At 38.2% G+C, this 27,172-nt stretch overlaps 2 protein-coding genes across 7 annotated transcripts in view; both read right to left on the bottom strand.

Annotated features, from left to right (window-relative positions):
- Window positions 1-27,172, bottom strand: part of LOC142339991 (serine/arginine-rich splicing factor 7-like) — a 447,863-nt gene that overhangs the window by 161,581 nt on the left and 259,110 nt on the right. The window lies entirely within an intron of this gene.
- The window catches only part of LOC142339372 (peripheral plasma membrane protein CASK-like), a 178,691-nt gene continuing 153,682 nt past the window's right edge, over window positions 2,164-27,172 (bottom strand). For all 5 annotated transcript variants that reach the window (XM_075389378.1, XM_075389379.1, XM_075389381.1 and 2 more), the window contains 4 exons: window positions 20,747-20,952; window positions 8,289-8,500; window positions 7,890-8,000; window positions 2,164-3,668 (listed from right to left, as the gene is read on the bottom strand). In XM_075389378.1, coding sequence (XP_075245493.1) covers window positions 3,339-3,668; window positions 7,890-8,000; window positions 8,289-8,500; window positions 20,747-20,952 — 859 coding nt within the window. In that variant the 3' untranslated portion in view covers window positions 2,164-3,338. The remainder of the gene's footprint in view (window positions 3,669-7,889; window positions 8,001-8,288; window positions 8,501-20,746; window positions 20,953-27,172) is intronic.

Below are 27,172 nucleotides of genomic sequence, written 5' to 3'. Positions count from 1 at the left end.
GCAACAAATTTTAACGCCAATTATTAGCGCTCTGATGTTTTTGTCACCCAATGAGTGGGGGCATCAAACTAAAATGAAACTTCAAATGGGCTCAATTTGAAAATGTCATCAACCCGAAAAACTACATTATGTATCCAGAAGAAAGACCTCTAGCTAAGTTAATGCCTAAGATCACAAGTTTTTGTTCTTACCTGATCTAAGTGGGGAGAACAAAAGCATATTGCAAGAGGCCTATTTCTTGTTGTGAAGAAAAGAAACGGACTGCTGCTATTTGATTAAATGAACTGCTAATCTGCTGTGTTGATGAGAATATCATGTTAACCAAGTTAATTGTCAGTTGATTTTGAACTAAGATTTTGTTGCAATTTATGATCAGACTTTTTGTTTTGATTTTTGAACATTTAACCTAAAATTAACCTGAAATGCAAATCATTTTCCTGTCACAGCAGGTGACTTCTCAGTTGAAATTAAGTAACAATGTCAATTTTTAATCTCTCCAAACAAAACCGACTAAACTCGAGTGAATTGATCTTAAACTACTGGCGAGCCGTTGGCTTCTCGTCAGCAGTTAGCTGGAACTCAGGGAGTCTAGGTTAAGCTTAACAGATCTGGAAGTGGTGGAAACATAACCGACTAAACGTCGTGAGAATTGCTCTCGAACACCTAGTGGCAGCTCTAATCAATTGCAGCCTGCTTCAGTCGGGGGGGGGGGGCGAAATGGGACTAAAAAGTTCAATAGTGGGCTTCAACCATATTAGAGGTTAATATATACCACTATTAAGATTTAAAGTGAAAATGGCAGCAGTTTTGGCGCACTTTTCATTTGAATTTGAGTATTAAATTGCCGCCAATTGAGTACAGCTGCTTGAAATTGTGATTGAGAGGTAATTTTAGATCACGCAAAAAGTCAAGGGCGTAAAAGTCACTCGGAAAGTCAAAACGGTCAAGCAAAAATTTTGCAACATAGCTGGCAGATTGCCAGAAAATAGCCGCAATAGATTCGTAGATCGGCAGTCTAAAAAAACAGCAAAAAAGACAGACCAAAAAAATTCGTCTTTTCATTGAAGGCTGATCTGTTATATTTTGATTAAAAATCTGTTTAAGTTATTGCTGCCTCTATTAGCTGCTCTCGAATAACCTTCATTTAGAGTGACAAACACCCATTTGACCTTATCTCTTTGAATTAAAGTAAATAAAAGTCAATTTCAAAGTGAGGAAGTCATTTTTGAGAGTGAGGTAAGTCAAGTGTGACCAAAAATTTAATCACGCGCATGAACGAAAAAACTCGCTCCACTAAGAGCGAAAAATGACGTCACACATGCAATTCAGTTGAAATTGCATGAACGAATGAACAAAAAGTGGCTGTGACGTCATATGGTCGTAACAAAAATCATGACGACGAAATAAAAAAAACCAAGAGAAGGCCAATAATATCCCCAGCTATCACTGTGCGGCTATTAATAAAACTTTTATCTTAAGACACACACGTTTACAATAATTGCTTCTCTGCGAGAGCAATTAAAAAATTGTTAAATCAGGGGGAGGGGCTCAGAAGGGGGCCTCGACTACCAAGAAGGGCCATTCATACCACTTTTTCTTATCAGCATCTCCGGATTTGTACACTAGCGCTAAGGAAACTGCTCAGCGGCTTAATGACCTCGGGCTTTACCTGTTTATCCCATTTTCCCATTAGAAAAGTCGGTACTAAGAAAACGTGCTCAACTATTATAATAGTTATGAAACAGAATCCAAACTGGGCCGAGCTAGTGAATGTATTTGGCTTGCAAAATTTTGATTTTAAGACATGCCAATTAAATAGATGCTAATAAAAAGTTTAAACAAGGACAACCAAACTGGTCCCTTGCTTTAAGAGAGGACTCGCTTCTAATACCGATTTAACATTTGGTTCATGAGTCCGTTTTTAAAAATCATTATGGCTATAATTTGATCCTTAATATGCATATTGGTGAAACACTGGAAAATTGCGGCATCAAGGTGTACTTCATGCGGTGTTTGAATTTGTTTATTTCAATGGAATGTTTTTTAAAAAACACTAAAAAATAGACAACCGTTTACCGATCTTCCGTTATTACGTACACAACAATGCAATTCTACTCTCAACCCAAGTGACTTCTTAAGTCAGATATTTAAGTGGTAAAAAAATGTATCATAAGTTTTCTTCAATGAGCAGACAGGATAAAAGACTAAATACATTTCAAATAATCATCAGAATTACCGTATCATTTCAAATTTAAATTTCAAAGTGACAAATTAAAACAGAGTATTATATTGTAGTAGTAAACTACAGTTATGATTGCTAAGCGAATAGTTCTCTGCAAAATAGAAGAATGTATGCATTGTATGTATTGTAGTCTACAGTGAAAATCTAATTTATAATCTGATGGTAAAATAGAGTTGGATTTATTTTTGATTTTAGATTAAGAAGAAATTGGGCAATTTTAATCTGGTCAACAATGTACTTCACTTTCTGTCAGAACAAAGTCTCATACTGACATAATTTGCAGTTATGACATGATGGCGAGTGTTGAGATTAGGTTGCTCTATGGGGTGGAAAGAAGGCTGGGGGATAATTAAAGTTGGTGGGCGGGAGGGGGGATGAGCGAGGGTGGAGCATAACACACTGATTTGCATTGCATCCAAGATCGAGTACAGATTAAAAATAAACAAACGGTAAAGTAAGTCAATAAGTAACAAAACATGGCATACAAATGCACATAAAAATCCATCAGAGACGGATACACAGAAGAAGAGGTGGTTTGAAATAATCATGAACAGTAGTAACGATGAAAAAAATAAATCAACTTTGTGTTGGTTGTTTTGATTTGGTAACAGTTTAATCTAATTACAAACATCATTACAAACAAAACCGGAGGCAGGGAACGACACAAGAGGTCAGGCTTAAATTATACAATGAATTAGCGACGTATTCTGACCCATGTAATGTTTATTGTACAAAGAGACAAGCGACGTAGTTCTTTTCTACGGAGTATGTTACGCTGCATGTAGGTAACTGTGATGCAAGGAAACTAGACTAAGCATGATGATCGAGTAGTAAAGCCCTTATCAACAATTCCATGAAATCCTTTGTCTCATTACTTCCCATACTATCGGTTCGCACTTTCACTCTATGCACGAGGGGTTTTTAAGGTTAGCTTTGACGTGTCATCGTCGTAACCTCATTATTGATGCCATCGTGGCAATAACACAAATGGTGTAAAGCAACAGGTCTGGTTTATCCTCTGTTCCACGTTCTTGGTGCGATCGCCATCTTTCCAACGCGATAAATGAGTAGTTGTGCTTATTTAATTTAGTTGGTGCTATGAGGTTGAGGTGTTTGTAGTAGAGCTATGAACAGGCACATGGCTGGCGTTGGATGATAAATGGGTAGAGGATGATGCAACTGCTGAGGTGTTGTAATGTTGATTGTTATTTGCAGAGGATGCTACTGAGGTATTATTGCTACTGCTGCCCCCAATCCAATTCAAAGGGAGCCATTCATTTGCATTCGTGCACACTCTATCAAATGCGCCTCTGATCAGCTCCACCGTCTTGTCCAGCTGTCTGTTCTCTATGTGCATATCAAACAGGGCTCTGTAGTGTCGGTCGATATCATCTGAGACATGAAGGAGCTGTTCGAAAGACTGTGCCTAAATCAACGCGACACCTCATTACAAAAGCACCCTCTCCTATCAAGACATAAATTCAGCAGAGGAAATCGTGGAACACAGGAAAGGCAGTCCAGAACCTTTATTATTTCTGTTTCAGCTAATATAGGCGAATTACTGTCGGTCGTGTGTGCGCTTACAGAATAGATAAAAAATAGTTTATAGAAGTGGAGAGGGGCGTTGATTGAAGCCTGGTGACGGGACAATAGATTAACAGTACAACAGATCGAAAGCTGTAAAATCGAGATGATCGATCGAAGATTATTTCTCAATTATGATTGCCCAAAATAGCTTCAAAATTTGTTAAGATCTTAAGCGGCTGGAGATCTTGAATAATTTTATTAAGCGTCTTCAAATGGTATCAACGCAGATGATTTTTGACTACTCAAATTTAGTGAAACAGAACCGTCGCACTTATCATACAAATAAAGTTAGCGGACTAAATACTGAATGAGAGAAATTTTGATTAAAAAACGCCAAGCGTTAAAATTCAATAGCTCATCTATGCGAAAGTCTTCATGAAACACGAAGAATCGAGCAGAAACTTGAATAATACATTGAAAAAAGTCAAAATCCTCTAAACCAACAAGCATACACAGAAACCAACATTAGTACCAACACTGGATCATAAAAAAGACCAAATAGAGACCGAGAGCAAATAAAAAATAAAGAGGGACAAGTCCTAGAACAAATTTGAAAATCAAGGGCATGAAGATCACCATCTACAACAAGACATTTGATGCAAATGAACGCAGACTTAACAAAAGCTGACTCTAAAAGACGGGCAGACAAACGTTCCTTAAAATGTTTTAAAAACAGGACAAAATCATCAAAGCCAACAACTGTACAAAGAAATCAAAAACCACTTCCCGAATAATCGGTAATAGCCAGCCGGGGCTTAAGGTCGCTACGTTAGGGGATGCAATAGGGTGCCTACAGCGGGGTTCGGAGTTGAGGTCTCAGGGGGGAAATTGACTATGAGAAAGAGGGGGAGGTTGGACAAGCCACGAACTGCCCTTTACACGTGATAATTCTATGCTTCTCAACAGCTTTGGTTATTTGTACCCCTGAGAGACAAGTAAGACTCGAAGAGAGCTCCTCAGCCAGTTAATGCCCTCCTGTCTTTAACTGCTTATTCAGTTTTCGAGGAGTAAAAGTTAAAAGCGTCAGACAAAAAAAATGATCCAGCGAAATATTGCATTAAAAAGACCACAGAATCAGCATAATTGCTACAATCTTTGCTTGAGAGAATTTTAAAACAAACACCATAGACAAAAAATTGTCGGGAAAGAGCCACCGTTGACCAACGTTCAGCTTCGCAACTGAAAGCTATTAAGCTTAATACTAATGTCAGCTAGCGATCGGTCTATTGAACTTTAATAATAACCTAACGCATTCTGATTTCGCTCTTTTGACGTAGAACGTATTCACTACACTGCGTAACTCAACGAGTGAAATTAAAATCCATTTAGTTGAAACAGTGTGTGAGTTAAGTCACAAGTCAAAAGTGAACGTCGTGAAACAAAAAACTTGATCAAAAGGTAAGAGAATTAAAGGAGATTTCCTAAGTAATAGCCGTTGATAGGTTGACGGCGGCTAATGATTGTAGCAAAGCAATCTCAAGAACTCTTAGAGAACTCTTATTAAAAAGTATATGATAACTAAAAAACAATGAATGTTCGCTGAGTCTATACCCCGAAGCTGAACACACTTTTTTATTATGAGATCACTTTTAGCTTATCATAAACGGACAGAATATACCACAGAGAACGAGGCAAAACAGAAAAAAATGGGAAAAATGTAACACAGCTGTTAGATTGTTTGAAAATGGCAGCGATAGTTTTCTGATTACTCCCAAAATAAAGACCTAATTAAAACGGGACCAAGGTCGGTCAAATTGCTCTGAAACGACTGTCGATAAGCTTGGCTGCCTCAGTAGCTAGCTACGGCTTAGTGAGAACAGCATTAGCTTAACTGAAAAGAGTGAGCGCGGTTTGGGGGTGGTCGTGCATCGCGCGTTGAGAGGGAGGAGGGTAAAGTGTGGTGGGTCAAACTCTAAAAAAAATGTACTTCACACTACCAGAATGTTTTCTCAGTTCCAGTGAATCGCATACATAGAGTACAGTAGGACGAAAGGCTCAACGAACACCTAATTCTCTCCAGGCGCGACAAGTTTATGCCGTTTTTGGGCACAAAAAGTCAAGGATGAGACGAAAAATCGGTCGAGCAAAAAATCGCATTTAAGAAAGGGCACAGGACTAATATAATTGCTACGAACATCGTTTGAGAGCAATTAAAAAGCTACGAAGAAACATTTTTATATGTCTTAACTTAAACATGATGTCTTAAATTTACTCTTAAAGTCATTCTAGAAGCTGCCCTCAAATAACGTTCAAATAGAGTCAGCTATCATCTTTTGACATTTACTCCTCAAATTGAAGCGAGCATAAATTTTTGAGTTATGAAAAGCATTGTTTCAACAAAAAATTTATTCGCTCGCATGAACGAAAGACTAACTTAATTGAATAAAAATCCACAAAAAGCAAAAAAAACTAGATAACTGGACAGAACCTAAGTGAGCGTTGCGTCCTTTGGTAGTACCAAAATTTGTGAGCGTTGCATCCTTTGGTAGTACCAAATTTGAAACAAAAAACATACCCGGCAGAGTGCCGGAAAACAGCCGCCGTTGATTCACATAACCAAGATTTGGATTGAAAGAACAGAAAAAAAAATCAGTGAAAAAATACCTTTTGTATGGACAATTTTAAAGTGCGAACTATATTGATGTCATTTTGAGCTGAACATACTCCTGTTTCGTCGTGAGACCACATAGGGGCTAGTATCAATACCAATAAGCATTAGAGATGGTAACTAAGAACAAAGTTCGAATAACGGGCATCTAAAATCGGGTTTATGGGTTTATCCCGTTTCTATTTCTAATTTCGTTTTTTAACACTGACTCTGTTCATTTTGAGTTGCTTTGCTGAGCAACTGCGATGTTTCATGCTTTGCTGAGCAACGAGCGCTGCTGTGATGTTTCATATTGGGGGCTCACTGTTCTGTCCATTGGGAGGATCATACCCCATTTTTAAAAAATGCAAGAGAAGGCCAATTACAGCTTTGCTCACATATTACAGCTATTAAAAAGGAACTTGAAATTCTAATAGAGTTACAAATATTGAAAACAAAATTTTGAAAAAAATAGTAACGACATAAATAACACATTTAGGCTGCAATTACAAAATTTCATTTAAAAGTGCTAAAAGAGGTCAAATGGCAATTGAGGAAATTATCTTTTTTGTAAAAATTTCGAATGTTTGGTATTTGAATCCTTAACATTTTGTATGTTTGCTTTGAACTCTGAAATAACATTTCAACTCTGGTCTCAATTACATTTTAGTAGAGATGCATCTTGTTTAAAGAGTTGACCGGAAGACGTTGTTGAAACAAACTGTTGCATAAAAGTGAAAGACGCTAAAGCAAATTAAATTTTGAATTGACAAGCAGAACCATAACAAGGCAATTCCTGAATAACAGACAAAGAATTGAACAAATCAACGGCATGACTTTTAGGTTTATTACAAAAGGAGCCTTTGATAGTCATCAACGCTAATGAATCTGCATGGATAATGAAAAAAAAGAACAACATCCTCGCGTAAAACAACTAGCTAGTGGTGTGAAGAACATTTGACTACATGATGAGCATGGGGGTGACTGCGTTCGAGAGCAATTAAAAAGCAAATAAAAAACCAGCAGTACTAATATGAGAACATGTTGAAAACTTTGTTTGAGAGAAATTAACAACCATATCAGCTATCATTTTCATTATAAAATCAATCAAATTAAAGACCCGGCTACTAGTTTCCAAAAATTACAAGGAGAATATCAGAATCGCAAATTTCGTGGCCAAAAAACTTTTCCTGTAAACCATTAAGTCGATCTATAAAATTTTTGGATCTTTTCCGTTCGTGCCCCCCCCCCCCCCAGTACGTTATACGCCCCCAGCTACAGAGCACGTGTGATTACATAGTAAATCAATATGTAAAAATATGGCACGTGCGTATGGAGGTGCAAATAATGTGTCAAATTCTTGGTATTGGCTGCCTGTAAATTCATTCCGCGTACCGTAAAATGATAGGAAAAAATCTTCATATTGCATGTACCCAGATAAAACACGAGCGCAGAACATTTAGGAGCACTAACCACACTGGCGTCGTCTCTTGAGGCAGAAGCGGACGAGTTGTCAAAGGAGCGAGGTGCATCTACGAACACCACGTAAGGCATGTACTTCGAATTCCGAAGCTTCTTGATTGACTAAAAACAGCAGATTCAAGTGAACTTACAGTACACTCCAACATAACAACGCATTAAAACTTGAAAACAAACACGGTACCTTGACACAGATTAAATTGCGCAGAAGAGAGGACGCTCGTATGCCGGAGAAGCTTGCTTGCTTTTCAAATGTTTTTACCTTCGAAAACCAGCGGTTCAATTTGAACAGTTCAAATCAATATAATTTTTCAGGCTGCCTGCTAGACTTGATTGCCGTAACATAACAGGAGTTACTTTGAGGCAAAAACCATTAAATCTAAGAGTACTAACATCCGGTTCAATGTCTAGCACGGGTATGAGGTTGTTTTGCATGATGCGGTCAATAGTGTGGAATTTAGTGCCGAACCAGGCGTCGTTCCACCTGCCTACCTCTAGGTACTCTCCCCTATTGGCTGCAGCCACCAACTCATGGTGGGCTACATGGTGGTAGAGGGAGTTGCCATGCTCGTCAACACACTCGCTATCCACTGGCTTCGAGGTATCTATACAGGGATCCGGTTAGTCAAATGTACACATGCAAGTAACATACATCTCTATAACAAGTATTACACCAAAAACATTTATTGTTCCGATCCCTCTCTGAGGGGGAAGGAACTATATACTTAAATGGGTTTTTTTTTGTTCAGACAATTTTGGCCGATCGATATAATAATCGTAGAGAGTTGTGAGTGGTATCATTAGAAAGCCTGTCCAGCGTAGAATATGGAATTAAAAATATTTTTTCAATTTTCGCTTTTTATAGGGAGTTATCAGAGGTTTAAAGTTTTGTGAATATTAGACGTAATTCAGCTGTTTTTTTTTCACATTTTTGACCAAAGTTTTGTCAATTTTGATCAAATTTTCGCCAATATTGCTAAATTATGTTTAAAATTGTTGACTGTAGTGTTATTGATTTTATCTCTAAAGAGAGTAGGGATGCTGAATTGCTCGATCCGAGTATTTTGGCTAGAATTTATGCTAAATTTTTCAAAATTCAGACTTTTTTCGTCGAAAAAATGACTTTTTTTGGCCCACTTGCTTTAACTTTGCTGGAAGTAGACACCTTCAAACTGCGGCCATATTCTTCCTAGTCTCAAATAGGAGCTAGTTGCACTCCCGCTGGCTTTAAGAGTCTTCTGGAATTAAAATTTTGCAAATTTAATGTCAATAATTGTACAAAATGCATTAATTAATTTTGACAAACTGAAAAAATTCGTATAAAACTGATCAATTTCGCAACCATTTCAACAATTGAGTGCTTTGTTAGACGCTCAGCAATATCTGGTTGATCTTGATCTCACCATGGAACCTTATGAAAAAAACTTTCTTAGATTTAAATGGCGCGCGACCTTTTTTTTTAAAAAAAATTCCGCTATGTAAATGTTTTTATGTAAATTACGGACAGGAATCTCAAATCAATGCTCAATTACTGACAGACACTGTTTAAAATAAACGAGACCCAACGAGGTTATATAGGTTATATTGTGTTTTCAGAATTAAAGTCATGGTTTTTAAACTCTTAGCTTGAGCAATTGTTTTCGTAAAAAGTTTATGGACTTCTTGCGTTTTGTTTCAATTTCTTATGATTTTTTTAGTCCAATGACTCAGTGTCCCCAATCAAAGATCCAGTTAGTTTTAAGGAGGTATAAACGAACCTAGAAATTTTTCAGTTGTTTTCTAATGACTGTTATGAGTTAAATATATTTTTTTCGAGAAAATATCGGTGAACTTTGCCAGGATTTTCTCTTATTTCTCTCAAATTCAGCCGCAGTCTCAAAACAAAACAGGCAGAAACCGACTTCCTGTGATTTCTAATTTAATGTCGGTAGCAATTTTATATTCAACTAATGGTTTCTTTATTTTGGTACTTCGAATTTTCAATTTTTTTATTTTTTTTTAATCAAAATTGAATATTTTATGAGTTCATTTTGTTTCCTTGTCGAGTTATCACATTATTGACAAATCCAATTACAGAAAGACATTGTAGGGAAAATGCACAACGTTGGAAAAAGACGTATCTGGATATTCAATTGTTTTTGTTGAATAGTTTGATTTTTGGGGCTGAGACACAGTTATCTCGCAAAACTTTGTCGGTTTTTGATTTTGCCTAAGTTTGATTTCCTTTTCGTCGTTGCACGTCATATATTTGATTAAGATAGCTTTAATTACTTCCCCAACACGCATAACTCAACCTTGTTGAAGATTTCAGTTTATAGCTGTTTGTTTTAACGAGTTTCAAACTAAATTTAAAAAAAAATATTTTTTTTCATCTGATTCCTTTTTTGCTTTTAATTTTCGTCAGCATGTAAATCAATCTCACTGATTTGAAGTCTCAATTACTTTTGTTGATTCAACCTTTTTTTGCGCTTGGTTATACTTTGTGACTGCTTGCTTCGACCATTTAGTCTCAAGAAAATATTCGAAATTTTTAAACTGTTCAATTTTTGGTTTCTTTTTGTTGTCATGCTAAGTAGTCCTTTTATAAGAAAGGCTCAATGATGTTAATATGAAGGGAAAGTTAACATGTGATTTACAGTTCTTGCAGGTAACATATGGTAAATATAGTGCCTTGAACAGTGTTATGTTGTAAAATTGTTTGAAGTTTTGGCTTCTTTATGAATTTGTTTTTTTTGTGGGCTCGTGACTTAGTCTCATTATTAACAGGCCCAATTGGCTTTCTGACGTCTTGAAACCTATTCCATCGCATTTGTAATCCTAAGTCTGTTGTGACTTTTGAAAATATCTGTTTTCAAAAGAAATGGGTTTTTTGAGCTTCCTCTTTTTTAAATAGTTCGGCCGATTTGTACCTCTCTCTGTAAACACAGGTCACAACCTGTTTCCAGTGAGCTATAATTTGTAACAAATTTAGCTTCAAACATTTGTTTCTCGGCTTTGTTACTACTGTTACGAGATTTCATAAAACAGTAGATATTTATATATTTGTACATTTCAAAGGACTTTTGGTTTCTTTTAAATTACAACAAAAATAGTTGTTACCATTGGCTTTGAAATTTTGCGTAATCGAACATTGGCTAATGAATTGTCTCATTTGTTTCCTATGTAGATATAAATGACCAATTCAGTGGTTTCAGTTGATATCTAATGTCATTAATAACTGTGAAATTAATTGTTTTAAAAAATGGAAAAGTATTCTTTAACATCGCACCTACTTTCTCTTTTTGTCCACCTGTTAACCAATCGCTTTGGGAACAGGTCCAATATCTTTCTAATGAAGTATAGGATAAATTGTTTTGGTTTTATATGATGAGAGTTTGATTTTGTTTATTTTTTAATTATAGATTTGGTTATTATGTTTATTATAGATTTTATTATAGTTTTGGTCGTAAATAATGTTTGTTTTTATTTTTCTCCTTTCTAGTAGTCCTATTATCAATAACATTCATCCGCCCTCTAGCCTAGCATTATCGTATTTCATTGGTTGTTTATTGAACGATGTGTATGCTTTTGAAAGTTTTCTATCTCTTCATCATTTGGTAGCCAATTAAGTCAAGAATGTCGATGAGCGGGGTCGGAACATTATGTGCGTACGCACATTACCAAGCCTCCTTGTTCCTTGTTCATTGGTGGACCAATCATCCTTGCCGCCCCTCAGTCTTTCATTAAGAGAGACCAAATAGCCGACAGATAGCCAGAAAATAGCCTCCGTTGACGCTCTTGACTGACACACATCGGGATTGAAACAGAAAAAGATAAAAAGTGACCTTTTTTTCCTAAGATTCAAAAATTGTTCTAATTCGGTGCGCAGTTTCAGTTGAATTCTAAAACTATACTTAATTCAGCTTCTAACTTGAAAGCTATTAAGCTTGATACTTACCTCAGCTAGCAATCGCTCTAATGAAATTTGATAACCTAATGCACTATGACTAAATGACCGGGCTATACGTTTATCCCGTTTCTTTTGATTTTGCTCTTTTGACTTTGACCGTATTCACTACATTGCGCAAATCAATGTTTGAAAGAAATTAAAAATATTTTCAGTTGAAACAGTGTAAGAGTTACCTCAGAAGTCAAGCGTGAAAATCATGACTTATGTAAAACGAAAAACGTGAACACAGGTAAAGCGAAATAAAAACACATAGCAGGGCAAGTCCTGACATACAATTCGCAGAATTTGCCTGGATTAAACAAAAACTAGACCTAGAACGGTCAATGATTGAATTGGGAAAACCATTTCCAAAAAAATACACATCCAAGAAATTGAAAAAAAACTTGAAATTCAATGTCAAAATGCCGCATGTGAACAAAAACCAAAAGCGAGAAAGCGAATTTTTGCTCAAACATTTTCTTACACTACTTTAAAATTCGAGTTAAAAAATTTCACGCCGCAGGACCACTTGTTTTTTTTCGCTCCACTTGTTTCGGCGTTTGAGAGAATGACGGCGGCTATTAATTAAACAAACAAAAAAGACTTCTTCTTGAATTAAAGTTAAAAATAAAAATGAATAAAGTAGAACAGCAAATATATTTCATTTTCTTAGCATTTGATGTTGAGAAAAACTACATTGTCATCCTCTAGTACGAAAAAAGGTGTAACGAGAAATCAAACATTAACATTAAAAAATTTAAAGAAATGTCAAAAGAATTTTAAAATTGCACATTAAAAACTTATTTTTGAATTTTAAAGACCCAAGGCCCAAAAAATTCAAATAACAAAACCCTGAAATCCCCCGATGATGCAGAACAAAAAGACTTTCTAAGAAATAAACCGAAATACAAACCATAAATTCGGCAAAAAATGTACGGAAACCGCAAAGATCGGATCATCATGTGTACAATTTTTTAAAAACAAAAACACTTCACCTTGAAAAGAGGCATTCAATGCATGAGTTATCAGAAGGAAGATGCCAAGTGCAACAACTTAAAAATCAGCCATCGTAAAGATAAAACAAATGCAGAAGTCAAAGATGAAAAGCCAAAAATTTACTAAAAAATGAGAAGTGTCAGCTTCGAAATGTTAATGGGTCAAAATAAATATATCAATGAAAAACTCTAAAAAATCCATAAACCTAGAGAAATATCTGCCTATTTTGCGCTTTGAACGCACTTTTAGGCTTTCAAAAACACTGTAGAATCAATTACCTATTGAAACAGCATCAATTAAAAAAATTTTTACAAAATTAAACTACCAACAAAAAAATTCGACCAACTGGACAAAACGGCTTAAAACTCGTTATCCGTTATCTATATGCACGGTTCAGTCAAAAACTCTTCGTTCTCTGCCCCATAGAAATTAATTTACAAGGCAATTTGACTCACTTTCGCTATTCAAAATGCCGTCTGATTGAATAGTACTTCCGGTAAAAAAAACCTCAAGAAACCAAAACTCAGCTATAAAAACCACTCTTAAAGTTCCACTCGCTTAAATAAATTTTCTTTTGCATCTCAATTTCTCGCTTCCTCAAAAACAGCAGTATGAACAAAAGAGCCCTCTTTTCGCTTCACTCTCCAATTTTGCTCCACATTAAAAATCACTCCACAATTTTTCGCACGTTTTATTTCCTGCGTCGAAATTCACTACAATAAAACTGATTTTAAAAATACATCTTCAATAGTCTTCTTCTAGTAGTAAACATAGCCAACAGATTGCCGGAATAACTGCGAAGGAATAGACTTGCGTGCCGTATGATAGAAATAGAAACAGATATAAGTTAAAAGTTATCGACGCCCCTTAAAAAACTATTAAAAAAACCGGTAAATTAATAAAGCTTGTTAAAAGTCATTGCGCAGAAGCCTTTGCATTAGGGACCCTTGTTACACATATGATTTCTTTTGACCTTAAACTAATTCAAAACACTTTAATTTTATTGAGTGAGGTAACTCACTTATGATCAAAATCTAATCAAGCGAAAAACTTTGCGAGAGAGTGAAAAATGACTTAAAGCAGGCAAAAGCAGTTAGTGAGAGAAAGAAGTCATTCAGAGAATTTGACTTTTCAGCTCTGAGGTGTGAACAAATGTAAAACGAAAAAAGAGCGTCAAACGACGAAACAAGAAAATATAGCAGGACAAGTTTTGACGTACAATTCAAAGAATTTTCATTGACTTAACAAAAACTAGACCTAGAAAGGACTATTATTGAATTGGGAAAACCATTTATTAAAAAATCAGATAAAAAAACAGAAAATCAATGTCAAAATGCCGCTAGCGAGAACAAAAAAACACTAGCGAGAAATGTAAATTTGATTCTAACAAAAAACTAGTCCTAAAATGAACCATGAATTGATTGGGAAAACCATTTCGAAATAAAAATCCGATCCAAAGAAATTGGAAAAAACAGTAAAAATCAAAGTGAAATTGCAGCATGTGAACAAAGAATACCACTAGCGAGAAAGCGAATTTTTGTTCAAACACAGTTTTCTCACTCTTTAAAATTAGAGCGTAAAAATCTCACGCCGCAAAACCACTCGCTTTTCGCTCCAATTCCTGTTTCGGTGTGACCAAAAACACTACTCTAATTTGACTTCAAAAATCATGAAAATCATTGACTTCAAAAATCCACCATCCAACTACTCATCAGACAAAACGTGCCTCAAATAATTTATGGTTATCTTGAAACAAAACCATAGAAGAAAAAAGTAAAAGCAAGAAAATCAAATCTGTTAAAACATCAAAAATCTGATCAAACTTTGTCATAAATTGAGATCCCGAAATAACTATCTCTGCCAAAATTATGTCATCAAAACAACTAGTACTAACTAAAACCACTTAGCTAATTTTTTTTTAAAATACTTGAAGCAAAATTATGAACAAAAAGCTCTTACAAGCAACTTGCACTAAAAAATTGGAAAACTTTAATATATTTTTTAATGTTTTAAAAGCATATAAAACCAAAGAGAAATTCATTTCAACCATTAGGGTTTTAAAATGCTCGCAAAGCGATAGCCAAAACTGAAGAAAATTAAGTAAAATGGTTCCAATTTTTGCCACTTTTTTGTCATATTTCTCAACAAAAGAATGATTCATATCCACAAAAATGTAACCAACTGTTATCTAAAATTTGCTCAAGTACAAGCGGTCTTTTCAATGCCCATTTGAGCCAGTAAACAAAACAATCGTCAAAAAACGCAAAAATTAGCCCGAAAATCAGCAAAAAACATGAAAAACCTGCGAATTAGCAAAAAATTCATATGAATTTTCTTAAACCTTTAAACCACTACCACAACCAGCCTAAAAATTAAACAAAATCATAACCAAAACTCTAAACAATAAAATGAAAAAAAAACTGCTTTAAAATGCCGCACGTGAACGAAAAATATCGCTCGCTTACAGAATTTTTTCCACACCTCAATTTTTTGCTCTCTAGAAACCAGCGATATGAACAAACAACCACTCTCTTTTCGCTCTACTCTTCATTTTGTTCAGCAACAAAATCACTCCAAATTTTTTATGTTTCATTTCCCGCTGCAAAATTCACTCCAAAAAAATTGATTTAAAAAAGGACTTCTCCAATACTCCTCTTCGGGTCGTAGAAAAAGCGCCCCAAAACAATTCAAATTCCTTGAATTGTAAAAAACCAAGAGCACCGCAAAATAGCTCCGCTCAGCTCACAGCTTCGCAGCGATAAAAAAGACAGCGCACAAACATTGTTTCAAACTTAGCCGGCAGATTGCCGGAATAGCTGCGAAAGAATAGACTTGCGTGCCGTATAATAGAGATAGAACCAGATACAGATCTAAATTACAAAACATCGACGCCGCAGAGAAAGCTATGTAAAAAACATTCAGCGATAAATTACTAAAGCTTGTTAAAATTAATTCCGCAGAAGCCTCTTATTAGGGACCTTTACTGCACATATGAGTCCCTTTGACTTTAAACAAATTCAAATTAAACTTAAGTTTTAAAGTGCAAAAGTCATTTTATTGAGTGAGGTAAGTCACGTATGATCAAAATCTAATCACGCAATTAGCCTAAAAACTTTTGCTTAAGGGAGTGAGAAATGACGTCACGCGTGCAAATGCCATTAGTGAGAGGAAGAAATGATTCAAAAAATTTGACTTTTTCAGCTTTGCTGTGTGAACAAATGTAAAACGAAAAAAGAGCGTCGGACGGCGAAACAAAAAACATAGCCGGAAGAATTCCGGAAGAGACTCGAAGCGTCCAAACTTCACAAAAAAGCCGTAATTGCAAACGAAGCCATTACTTTTTGTAATTAACCATTAACTCAATACCTCCCCAGGCCCGATCTAAAAATTGATGAAATTTGAACCACTGTCACCAAGAGAAACAGAATGCAGCAAAACTTTATGTTATTGAAAACGTTTGGTAACGTTAAAAAAAGACGAAATAATTAGGGTGGCGAAAAACTGAGAGGCTGAACAAACTGACAGGGCCATCAATTGCCCTAAAATATTTCAAGAATCTAATCTTAAAAAGATCGCGAAAGCAAACGGCAGATAATAATCTTAGAAACTAAGTACAATTTTTCAAAAAAGAATGATCAAATTTAAGAATCAGAAAACTACTATAATTAGATTTCTAATCACTGCAACTAAGACATAAACAACACATACTTCTTCCTTGTTGTTTATATGCTAGACAACAGGATTTCATACTAATTCGAAAGTTAAATTAATCATAGAGAAGACACAAAACAGAACTATATTCAAAAGCAAAACTCGTTTTAAAACAAAACCAAGCCCGGGAAAAGACAAGTAGTATTAAGAAGAAATTTTGGATAATAGCAAACTCTCAGTACTGTCTTATGTTGAATGAAATTAATTGCAAACCAAAGAAACGACCAAAGTCTAAGAAGCGGAAATCATTCAATTTTTAATCAATATAACGAAACTAAATGTAGGTGCCAGGACAACGCTAGAATGATACAAATTAGAATGTGAAGAATATGGACACAATGTAAGGAACACCGTAACAAAAAGACTAATTCTTGATTTTTGAAAGTTCAAAACCAAATTAAAAAATCAAGAACATACCCGGCAGATTGCCGGAAAATAGCCGCCGTTGATTCCAATAAGCATGATAATAGCATGAAATAACTATCTCTGCCAAAATTATGTCATCAAAACAACTAGTACTAACTAAAACCACTTAGCTAATTTTTTTTTAAAATACTTGAAGCAAAATTATGAACAAAAAGCTCTTACAAGCAACTTGCACTAAAAAATTGGAAAACTTTAATATATTTTTTAATGTTTTAAAAGCATATAAAACCAAAGAGAAATTCATTTCAACCATTAGGGTTTTAAAATGCTCGCAAAGCGATAGCCAAAACTGAAGAAAATTAAGTAAAATGGTTCCAATTTTTGCCACTTTTTTGTCATATTTCTCAACAAAAGAATGATTCATATCCACAAAAATGTAACCAACTGTTATCTAAAATTTGCTCAAGTACAAGCGGTCTTTTCAATGCCCATTTGAGCCAGTAAACAAAACAATCGTCAAAAAACGCAAAAATTAGCCCGAAAATCAGAAAAAAACATGAAAAACCTGCGAATTAGCAAAAAATTCATATGAATTTTCTTAAACCTTCAAACCACTACCACAACCAGCCTAAAAATTAAACAAAATCATAACCAAAACTCTAAACAATAAAATGAAAAAAAACTGCTTTAAAATGCCGCACGTGAACGAAAAATATCGCTCGCTCACAGAATTTTTTCCACACCTCAATTTTTTGCTCTCTAGAAACCAGCGATATGAACAAACAACCACTCTCTTTTCGCTCTACTCTTCATTTTGTTCAGCAACAAAATCACTCCAAATTTTTTGTTTCATTTCCCGCTGCAAAATTCACTCCAAAAAAAATGATTTAAAAAAGGACTTCTCCAATACTCCTCTTCGGGTCGTAGAAAAAGCGCCCCAAAACAATTCAAATTCCTTGAATTGTAAAAAACCAAGAGCACCGCAAAATAGCTCCGCTCAGCTCACAGCTTCGCAGCGATAAAAAAGACAGCGCACAAACATTGTTTCAAACATAGCCGGCAGATTGCCGGAATAGCTGCGAAAGAATAGACTTGCGTGCCGTATAATAGAGATAGAACCAGATACAGATCTAAATTACAAAACATCGACGCCGCAGAGAAAGCTATGTAAAAAACATTCAGCGATAAATTACTAAAGCTTGTTAAAATTAATTCCGCAGAAGCCTCTTATTAGGGACCTTTACTGCACATATGAGTCCCTTTGACTTTAAACAAATTCAAATTAAACTTAAGTTTTAAAGTGCAAAAGTCATTTTATTGAGTGAGGTAAGTCACGTATGATCAAAATCTAATCACGCAATTAACCTAAAAACTTTTGCTTAAGGGAGTGAGAAATGACGTCACGCGCGCAAATGCCATTAGTGAGAGGAAGAAATGATTCAAAAAATTTGACTTTTTCAGCTTTGCTGTGTGAACAAATGTAAAACGAAAAAAGAGCGTCGGACGGCGAAACAAAAAACATAGCCGGAAGAATTCCGGAAGAGACTCGAAGCGTCCAAACTTCACAAAAAAGCCGTAATTGCAACCGAAGCCATTACTTTTTGTAATTAACCATTAACTCAATACCTCCCCAGGCCCGATCTAAAAATTGATGAAATTTGAACCACTGTCACCAAGAGAAACAGAATGCAGCAAAACTTTATGTTATTGAAAACGTTTGGTAACGTTAAAAAAAGACGAAATAATTAGGGTGGCGAAAAACTGAGAGGCTGAACAAACTGACAGGGCCATCAATTGCCCTAAAATATTTCAAGAATCTAATCTTAAAAAGATCGCGAAAGCAAACGGCAGATAATAATCTTAGAAACTAAGTACAATTTTTCAAAAAAGAATGATCAAATTTAAGAATCAGAAAACTACTATAATTAGATTTCTAATCACTGCAACTAAGACATAAACAACACATACTTCTTCCTTGTTGTTTATATGCTAGACAACAGGATTTCATACTAATTCGAAAGTTAAATTAATCATAGAGAAGACACAAAACAGAACTATATTCAAAAGCAAAACTCGTTTTAAAACAAAACCAAGCCCGGAAAAAGACAAGTAGTATTAAGAAGAAATTTTGTATAATAGCAAACTCTCAGTACTGTCTTATGTTGAATGAAATCAATTGCAAACCAAAGAAACGACGAAAGTCTAAGAAGCGGAAATCATTCAATTTTTAATCAATATAACGAAACTAAATGTAGGTGCCAGGACAACGCTAGAATGATACAAATTAGAATGTGAAGAATATGGACACAATGTAAGGAACACCGTAACAAAAAGACTAATTCTTGATTTTTGAAAGTTCAAAACCTAATTAAAAAATCAAGAACATACCCGGCAGATTGCCGGAAAATAGCCGCCGTTGATTCCAATAAGCATGATTGGGATTGAAAGAATAGAAGATATTGAAAAAAAAAGATTTTTGTACAAAAACATTTTTTAAGTCCGATTTATTTTGATGGCATTTCGTAGTTGAACATACTTATGTTTCTTAGAGAGAGGCTACAGGGGCTACTATCAATAACAATAAGCATTAGAGAGAGGTAACTAATACTTATAGGACCGACGTTCAAATAGCGGGCATCTAAAATTGGGCTTTATGGGTTTATCCCGTTTCTATTTCTGTTTCAATTTTTTATACTGAATCTGTTCATTTTGAATTGCTTTGCTGAGCAACTGATATTCAAAATCACTTTTAGCAGAATGAGAGAAGAGAGAAACTAGCCTTGAGAAGTCAAAAAGATTTCACGCAAAATGTTGAAAAGGCGGCAAAATGAGGTAAAGCGAAACATTTTTTTATTCGACGAAGTAAAAAAAAAATAGGAGCGCTATAATAGCCGGCTGAGAAGATGAGGGCGGCTATTAAAAAGCATATATATTTCATTGTTCAGCATTCAAGAAATAGAAAAGACAACGAGTCATCCGAGACAAAGATCCGTCCATTTGAACAAATAAAAAAAAGATAAAGCAGAATTCAACATAGGAAACATTGAAACATTTTGCAAAAAATTGTCAAAAATTTTAAGACTGCATTTATGAAACATACCCAGAAGATTGCCAGAAAATAGCCACCGTTGATTCCCATAACTCATTGGGATTGAAAGAAAAGAAAATATCAACAAAAAATAGGTTTTTTGTATAAAAACATTTTCAAGTGCGATTTATTTTTATGTCATTTCGTAATTGAACATACTCCTGTCTCTCAGTGAGAGGCTCAATGGTCTAGTATCAATTCCAATAAGCATTATAGATAATAACTAAAACTTATGAGAACAAAGTTCAAGCACCGGTTATCTAAAAATGGGCTTCATGGGTTTATCCCGTTTCTATTTCTGACTTTGATTTTTTATACTGACTCCCTTTATTTTGAATTGCTTTGCTGAGCAGCTGCTGTTTAAAAGGACTTTGAGCAGAATGACAAAAGAGTGAAACTAGCCCAGAAAAGTCAAAAAGATTTCGGGCAAAAAGTCGCAAAAGCGGCAATATGGGTAGAGCGAAAAGAAGTTCGACGAAGTAAAAAAAATAGGAGCGCTATAATAGCCGGCTGAGAAGATGGCGGCGGCTATTAAAAAGTTTAACTGTTTTTCAAAAACTTAACGCCAAAAAGTGATTGAATATTTACTGCAACAAAATTAAAGTTCATGTTGCACAAAAATACTATTTCTCGTAATTAAAACTAAAATACAAACAAAAAACTGACAAAAATTGGAAAAAAACTCAGCTTACAGCTTCGCAGCTATAAAAATAATTGATTACAATTTCCGCATTGATGAACACTTTCATTTTGCACACTTACGTGGCTTGGGGTAAGCGAATCTGTGGTCTACGTGTATGAGTGAGTTCTTGATACTTCGTCTTCCTACTCCAGGTGCTCCCACCAGAAGGAGACTCCTGCGTGGCACTGGCTCTCTTATCTGCACCACTCTCTCGTAAATCTCATCTTCACTCAGCTCTATCATGTTCAACCTCTTCTTCTTCCGAGAGAACAGACCACAAGATGACCTGAAGCAACAGAGATTTTTCCAAATATTCCTTCAAACATTCTTTAGAATGTGAATTACGCCTGATGAAAAATTAACTCCAAAAAGACAATATGGAACAAAAAATTAAGTCAAAAATCCAAAACAAGGTTTATACGCAAATCTGCATTCGGTTCCGACATTTAGCATGGCCCATTCTTCAACATTTCAGACATAATTTCATAAAAAATTCAAATTGAAAACATAGCAGTCAAATTGCCAGAAAACAGCCGCAATAGCTTCGTAGATCTGCAGTCTCAAAAAGATCGTAAAAGAAACACAAAAAGAAATATTTTTAAAAATGCTGAGATGTTAGATTTTGATTAAGAAACTGTCTAAGTTATCGCTGCTTCATTTTTGAGTGAGTAGGTCACTCGTGACCAAAAACTTAATCACGCGTATGAAAAAAACTCTCTTTAATAAGAGTGCAAATGACGTCACGCATGCAATTCAGTTGAAATTGCATGAAAGAATGAACAAAAAGCAGATTTGAAGTGATTGTGACGTCATACGCTCGCAACAAAAATCTTGACGACGGAATAAAAAATGAAGAGAAGGCCAAGAGAAGGCCGGAAATGAAGAGAAGGCCGGAAGAGAAGGCCAATAATAGCCCCAACTATCGCTGTGCGGCTATTAAAAATCTTGTAGACAGACGTCTGAAAAATTGTAAACAGAAATTTAGCTACATTTGAGAAATATTTAGAGAGGGGCGTTTAATTTTAAAACCAATAAAGGCGATAGACCTCAAATTTAGACACTTATCGGATTTAATATGAGCAAATATAAACATACATAGCTGTTAGATTTCCGAAAACCACTGCGATAGCTTCATTTCGGAATACCAATGAAAAACGAGACCTAATGTAATGTGAAGCTGCCCTTAAATAACATTCCATTTGATTGTCAGCAAAATCCATTTGAGAGAGAGAAAAAGTCACTTTGAGAGTGTGGTTAGTCAAGTGTGACCAAAAACTCCCACACGTATGGACAAAAACTCGCTCCAATAATTGTAGAGAATGGCCCGCACGCAATTTAGTCAAAAGATTATAGGATTGAAAGAAAAGCAGATTTGAAGTGAGCGTGACGTCATATGGTCCTTACAAAGATCTCGACAAAATAAAAAACAGCCCAAGATACCAGGAAACGAACCAGAGAAAACTCGCCAAACCAACTGCATTAACAAATCTGAAACCTATTACCGCTCACATTTTCCAAACTGTTTAAGAAAATTGAAATAATAACGCAAAAAGATTAAAACCTGTTAATGCTAGAGATTAACTTCTTACGTTTATTGTGTTTTACCGCCTTTTGTAAGTTGATTTGTTTCCAAAACGAGTAAAGTCACGATGATGAAATGGTGTAAAACCGGAAATGATACTCTTGCTTGAATTGTGTAACCTGAAACAAAACATGGGCAACCAAACTAAAGCAACCAAACTTAAATTGAAACTTAAAGCTAAGACTCAAGACAGATAACGACCTATCACCCTTCCCAATGCGGACCAGCGGAACCATGTCTTTATCATTATGGCGCTCCTGGGAACTCAGTGAACGAACCCAGGACCTCTTGCTTAAGTTATTTTGAGTGGTATGTGCTATATTGAGATGGACTGAGATGGACATCCATTGAGATGGACAAAAGAGATGGCAGAATGGAGATGACCACCTTCAAATACTGAGGGCTGTAAACCAGATAAGATTTTTTTTGCAATCTCAGTGATTTGATATAGTAGATTTCGTTGTCCTTCGGGTCCTAAGTTCCCCAACCACAAGGGATAAGGAGCTATCTAAGTTTTGTCATTTCAATTGTTTGAAATAAGCTAAATACCGAAAAGACTTATATTAGTCCTATTGTTCTGAGGTATTTGAGTCCTGTTTTTAACTACCAACCAATTTCAATTAGCAACCAAACTAATTGAAACTTAAAGCTAAGACTCAAGACAGATAACGACCTATCACCCTTCCCAATGCGGACCAGCGGAACCATGGCGTTATCATTATGGCGCTCCTGGGAACTCAGTGAACGAACCCAGGACCTCTTGCTTAAGTTATTTTGAGTGGTATGTGCTACATTGAGATGGACATCCATTGAGATGGACAAAAGAGATGGCAGAATGGAGATGACCACTTTCAAATACTGAGGGCTGTAAACCAGATAAGATTTTTTTTTGCAATCTCAGTGATTTGATACAGTAGATTTCGTTGTCCTTCGGGTCCTAAGTTCCCCAACCACAAGGGATAAGGAGCTATCTAAGTTTTGTCATTTCAATTGTTTGAAATAAGCTAAATACCGAAAAGACTTATATTAGTCCTATTGTTCTGAGGTATTTGAGTCCTGTTGTTAACTTTTCGTAAATGAAATAAACAACCGCGCGAAGTAGCTTTTCTTGGTTAATTTTTGAACAAAAGATTTCAACAAATTGTTTGGTAGCAACGGTTCGAAAAATAATAATTAAACAACCACGCGAAGCAGCTCTTCTTGGTTAGTTTCAAAATTGGTAAGTAGCAAGATACGGGTCCGGTGAAACACTTTACAAAGATTTCATCATCAAGCAAGACAACGAGGATGTCGCCAGCCCACTCAGGCCAACCTGAGTCATCAGCAGCTGCACCCAACCGCCTCCAGTGTTCTGCCAGCAGAACCAGCTTGCAGTAGAGTCCCACTACTGCCCTCCAACAGCCAGCCAGCCCATTCAAGCCAACCTGAGTCATCAGCAGCCGCACCAAACAACCTCCAGTGTTCTGCCAGCAGAACCAGCTTGCAGTAGACTCTCACTACTGCCCTCCATCAGTCAGCCAGCCCACTCAGGCCAACCTGAGTCATCAGCAGCTGCACCCAACCACCTCCAGTGTTCTGCCAGCAGAACCAGCTTGCATTAGAGTCCCACTACTGCCCTGCAGCAGCCAACCAGCCCATTCAGGCCAACCTGAGTCATCAGCAGCCGCACCAAACATCCTCCAGTGTTCTGCCAGCAGAACCAGCTTGCAGTAGACTCTCACTACTGCCCTCCATCAGTCAGCCAGCCCACTCTAGGCAAAACCTGAGTCATCAGCAGCTGCACCCAACCGCCTCCAGTGTTCTGCCAGCAGAACGAGCTTGCAGTAGAGTCCCACTACTGCCCTCCAACAGCCAGCCAGCCCATTCAGGCCAACCTGAGTCATCAGCAGCTGCACGAAACAGCCTCCAGTGTTCTGCCAGCAGAACCAGCTTGCAGTAGACTCTCACTACTGCCCTCCATCAGTCAGACAGCCCACTCAGGCCAACCTGAGTCATCAGCAGCTGCACCCAACCGCCTCCAGTGTTCTGCCAGCAGAACCTGCTTGCATTAGAGTCCCACTACTGCCCTACAACAGCCAACCAGCCCATTCAGGCCAACCTGAGTCATCAGCAGCTGCACGAAACAGCCTCCAGTGTTCTGCCAGCAGAACCAGCTTGCAGTAGACTCTCACTACTGCCCTCCATCATTCAGCCAGCCCACTAAGGCCAACCTGAGTCATCAGCAGCTGCACCCAACCGCCTCCAGTGTTCTGCCAGCAGAACCAGCTTGCAGTAGAGTCCCACTACTGCCCTCCAACAGCCAGCCAGCCCATTCAAGCCAACCTGAGTCATCAGCAGCCGCACCAAACAACCTCCAGTGTTCTGCCAGCAGAACCAGCTTGCAGTAGACTCTCACTACTGCCCTCCATCAGTCAGCCAGCCCACTCAGGCCAACCTGAGTCATCAGCAGCTGCACCCAACCACCTCCAGTGTTCTGCCAGCAGAACCAGCTTGCATTAGAGTCCCACTACTGCCCTGCAGCAGCCAACCAGCCCATTCAGGCCAACCTGAGTCATCAGCAGCCGCACCAAACATCCTCCAGTGTTCTGCCAGCAGAACCAGCTTGCAGTAGACTCTCACTACTGCCCTCCATCAGTCAGCCAGCCCACTCTAGGCAAAACCTGAGTCATCAGCAGCTGCACCCAACCGCCTCCAGTGTTCTGCCAGCAGAACGAGCTTGCAGTAGAGTCCCACTACTGCCCTCCAACAGCCAGCCAGCCCATTCAGGCCAACCTGAGTCATCAGCAGCTGCACGAAACAGCCTCCAGTGTTCTGCCAGCAGAACCAGCTTGCAGTAGACTCTCACTACTGCCCTCCATCAGTCAGACAGCCCACTCAGGCCAACCTGAGTCATCAGCAGCTGCACCCAACCGCCTCCAGTGTTCTGCCAGCAGAACCTGCTTGCATTAGAGTCCCACTACTGCCCTACAACAGCCAACCAGCCCATTCAGGCCAACCTGAGTCATCAGCAGCTGCACGAAACAGCCTCCAGTGTTCTGCCAGCAGAACCAGCTTGCAGTAGACTCTCACTACTGCCCTCCATCATTCAGCCAGCCCACTAAGGCCAACCTGAGTCATCAGCAGCTGCACCCAACCACCTCCAGTGTTCTGCCAGCAGAACCAGCTTGCATTAGAGTCCCACTACTGCCCTGCAGCAGCCAACCAGCCCATTCAGGCCAACCTGAGTCATCAGCAGCCGCACCAAACATCCTCCAGTGTTCTGCCAGCAGAACCAGCTTGCAGTAGACTCTCACTACTGCCCTCCATCAGTCAGCCAGCCCACTCTAGGCAAAACCTGAGTCATCAGCAGCTGCACCCAACCGCCTCCAGTGTTCTGCCAGCAGAACGAGCTTGCAGTAGAGTCCCACTACTGCCCTCCAACAGCCAGCCAGCCCATTCAGGCCAACCTGAGTCATCAGCAGCTGCACGAAACAGCCTCCAGTGTTCTGCCAGCAGAACCAGCTTGCTGTAGACTCTCACTACTGCCCTCCATCAGTCAGACAGCCCACTCAGGCCAACCTGAGTCATCAGCAGCTGCACCCAACCGCCTCCAGTGTTCTGCCAGCAGAACCTGCTTGCATTAGAGTCCCACTACTGCCCTACAACAGCCAACCAGCCCATTCAGGCCAACCTGAGTCATCAGCAGCTGCACGAAACAGCCTCCAGTGTTCTGCCAGCAGAACCAGCTTGCAGTAGACTCTCACTACTGCCCTCCATCATTCAGCCAGCCCACTAAGGCCAACCTGAGTCATCAGCAGCTGCACCCAACCGCCTCCAGTGTTCTGCCAGCAGAACCAGCTTGCAGTAGAGTCCCACTACTGCCCTCCAACAGCCAGCCAGCCCATTCAAGCCAACCTGAGTCATCAGCAGCCGCACCAAACAACCTCCAGTGTTCTGCCAGCAGAACCAGCTTGCAGTAGACTCTCACTACTGCCCTCCATCAGTCAGCCAGCCCACTCAGGCCAACCTGAGTCATCAGCAGCTGCACCCAACCACCTCCAGTGTTCTGCCAGCAGAACCAGCTTGCATTAGAGTCCCACTACTGCCCTGCAGCAGCCAACCAGCCCATTCAGGCCAACCTGAGTCATCAGTAGCTGCACCCAACAGCCTCCAAATTTCTGCCAGCATAACCAGCTTGCAGTGCATCTGTCCTTCAGTGACAACCCCCAAGTGACCTACAGAAGTCACCCCTTGTCACCCAGGGACCCCCCAATTGACCTACAAAAGTCACCCATTGTCCTCCCGGGACCCCCAAGTGACCTGCAAAGTCAGCCATTGTCCCCCACGGACCCCCCAAGTGACCTACAAAAGTCACCCACTGTCCTCCAGGGACCCCCCAAGTGACCTACAGAAGTCACCCACTGTCCCCCAGGGACCCCCCAAGAGACCTACAAAAGTCACCCACTGTCCTCCAGGGACCCCCCAAGTGACCTGAAAAGTCAACCATTGTCCCCAACGGACCCCCCAAGTGACCTACAATAGTCACCCATTGTCCCCCAGGGACCCCCCAAGTGACCTACAAAAGTCACCCCTTGTCCCCCGGGACCCCCCAATTGACCTGAAAAGTCACCCATTGTCCCCCACGGACCCCCCAATTGACCTAAAAAAGTCACCCACTGCCCTCCAGGGACCCCCCAAGTGACCTACAGAAGTCAACCATTGTCCCCCAACAACCCCCCAAGTGACCTACAAAAGTAACTCATTGTGCCCCAGGGACCTCCCAAGTGACCTACAAATAGTCACCCCACCTGACCTCTAAAGGGTCAAACAGTCAACCAACTTGACCTCTAAGTGACCTCAAAAAAGTTCAAATAGTCACGCAACTCGACCTCTAGGTGACCTCTAAAAGGTCAAATAGTCATCACACTTGGCCTCTAAGTGACCT

Source organism: Convolutriloba macropyga, chromosome 5 (genome assembly GCF_964194025.1).
Source record: "Convolutriloba macropyga chromosome 5, txConMacr16.3, whole genome shotgun sequence".
NCBI classification, from domain to species: domain Eukaryota; kingdom Metazoa; phylum Xenacoelomorpha; order Acoela; family Convolutidae; genus Convolutriloba; species Convolutriloba macropyga.
This window is presented reverse-complemented; position numbering and strand designations above follow the sequence as displayed.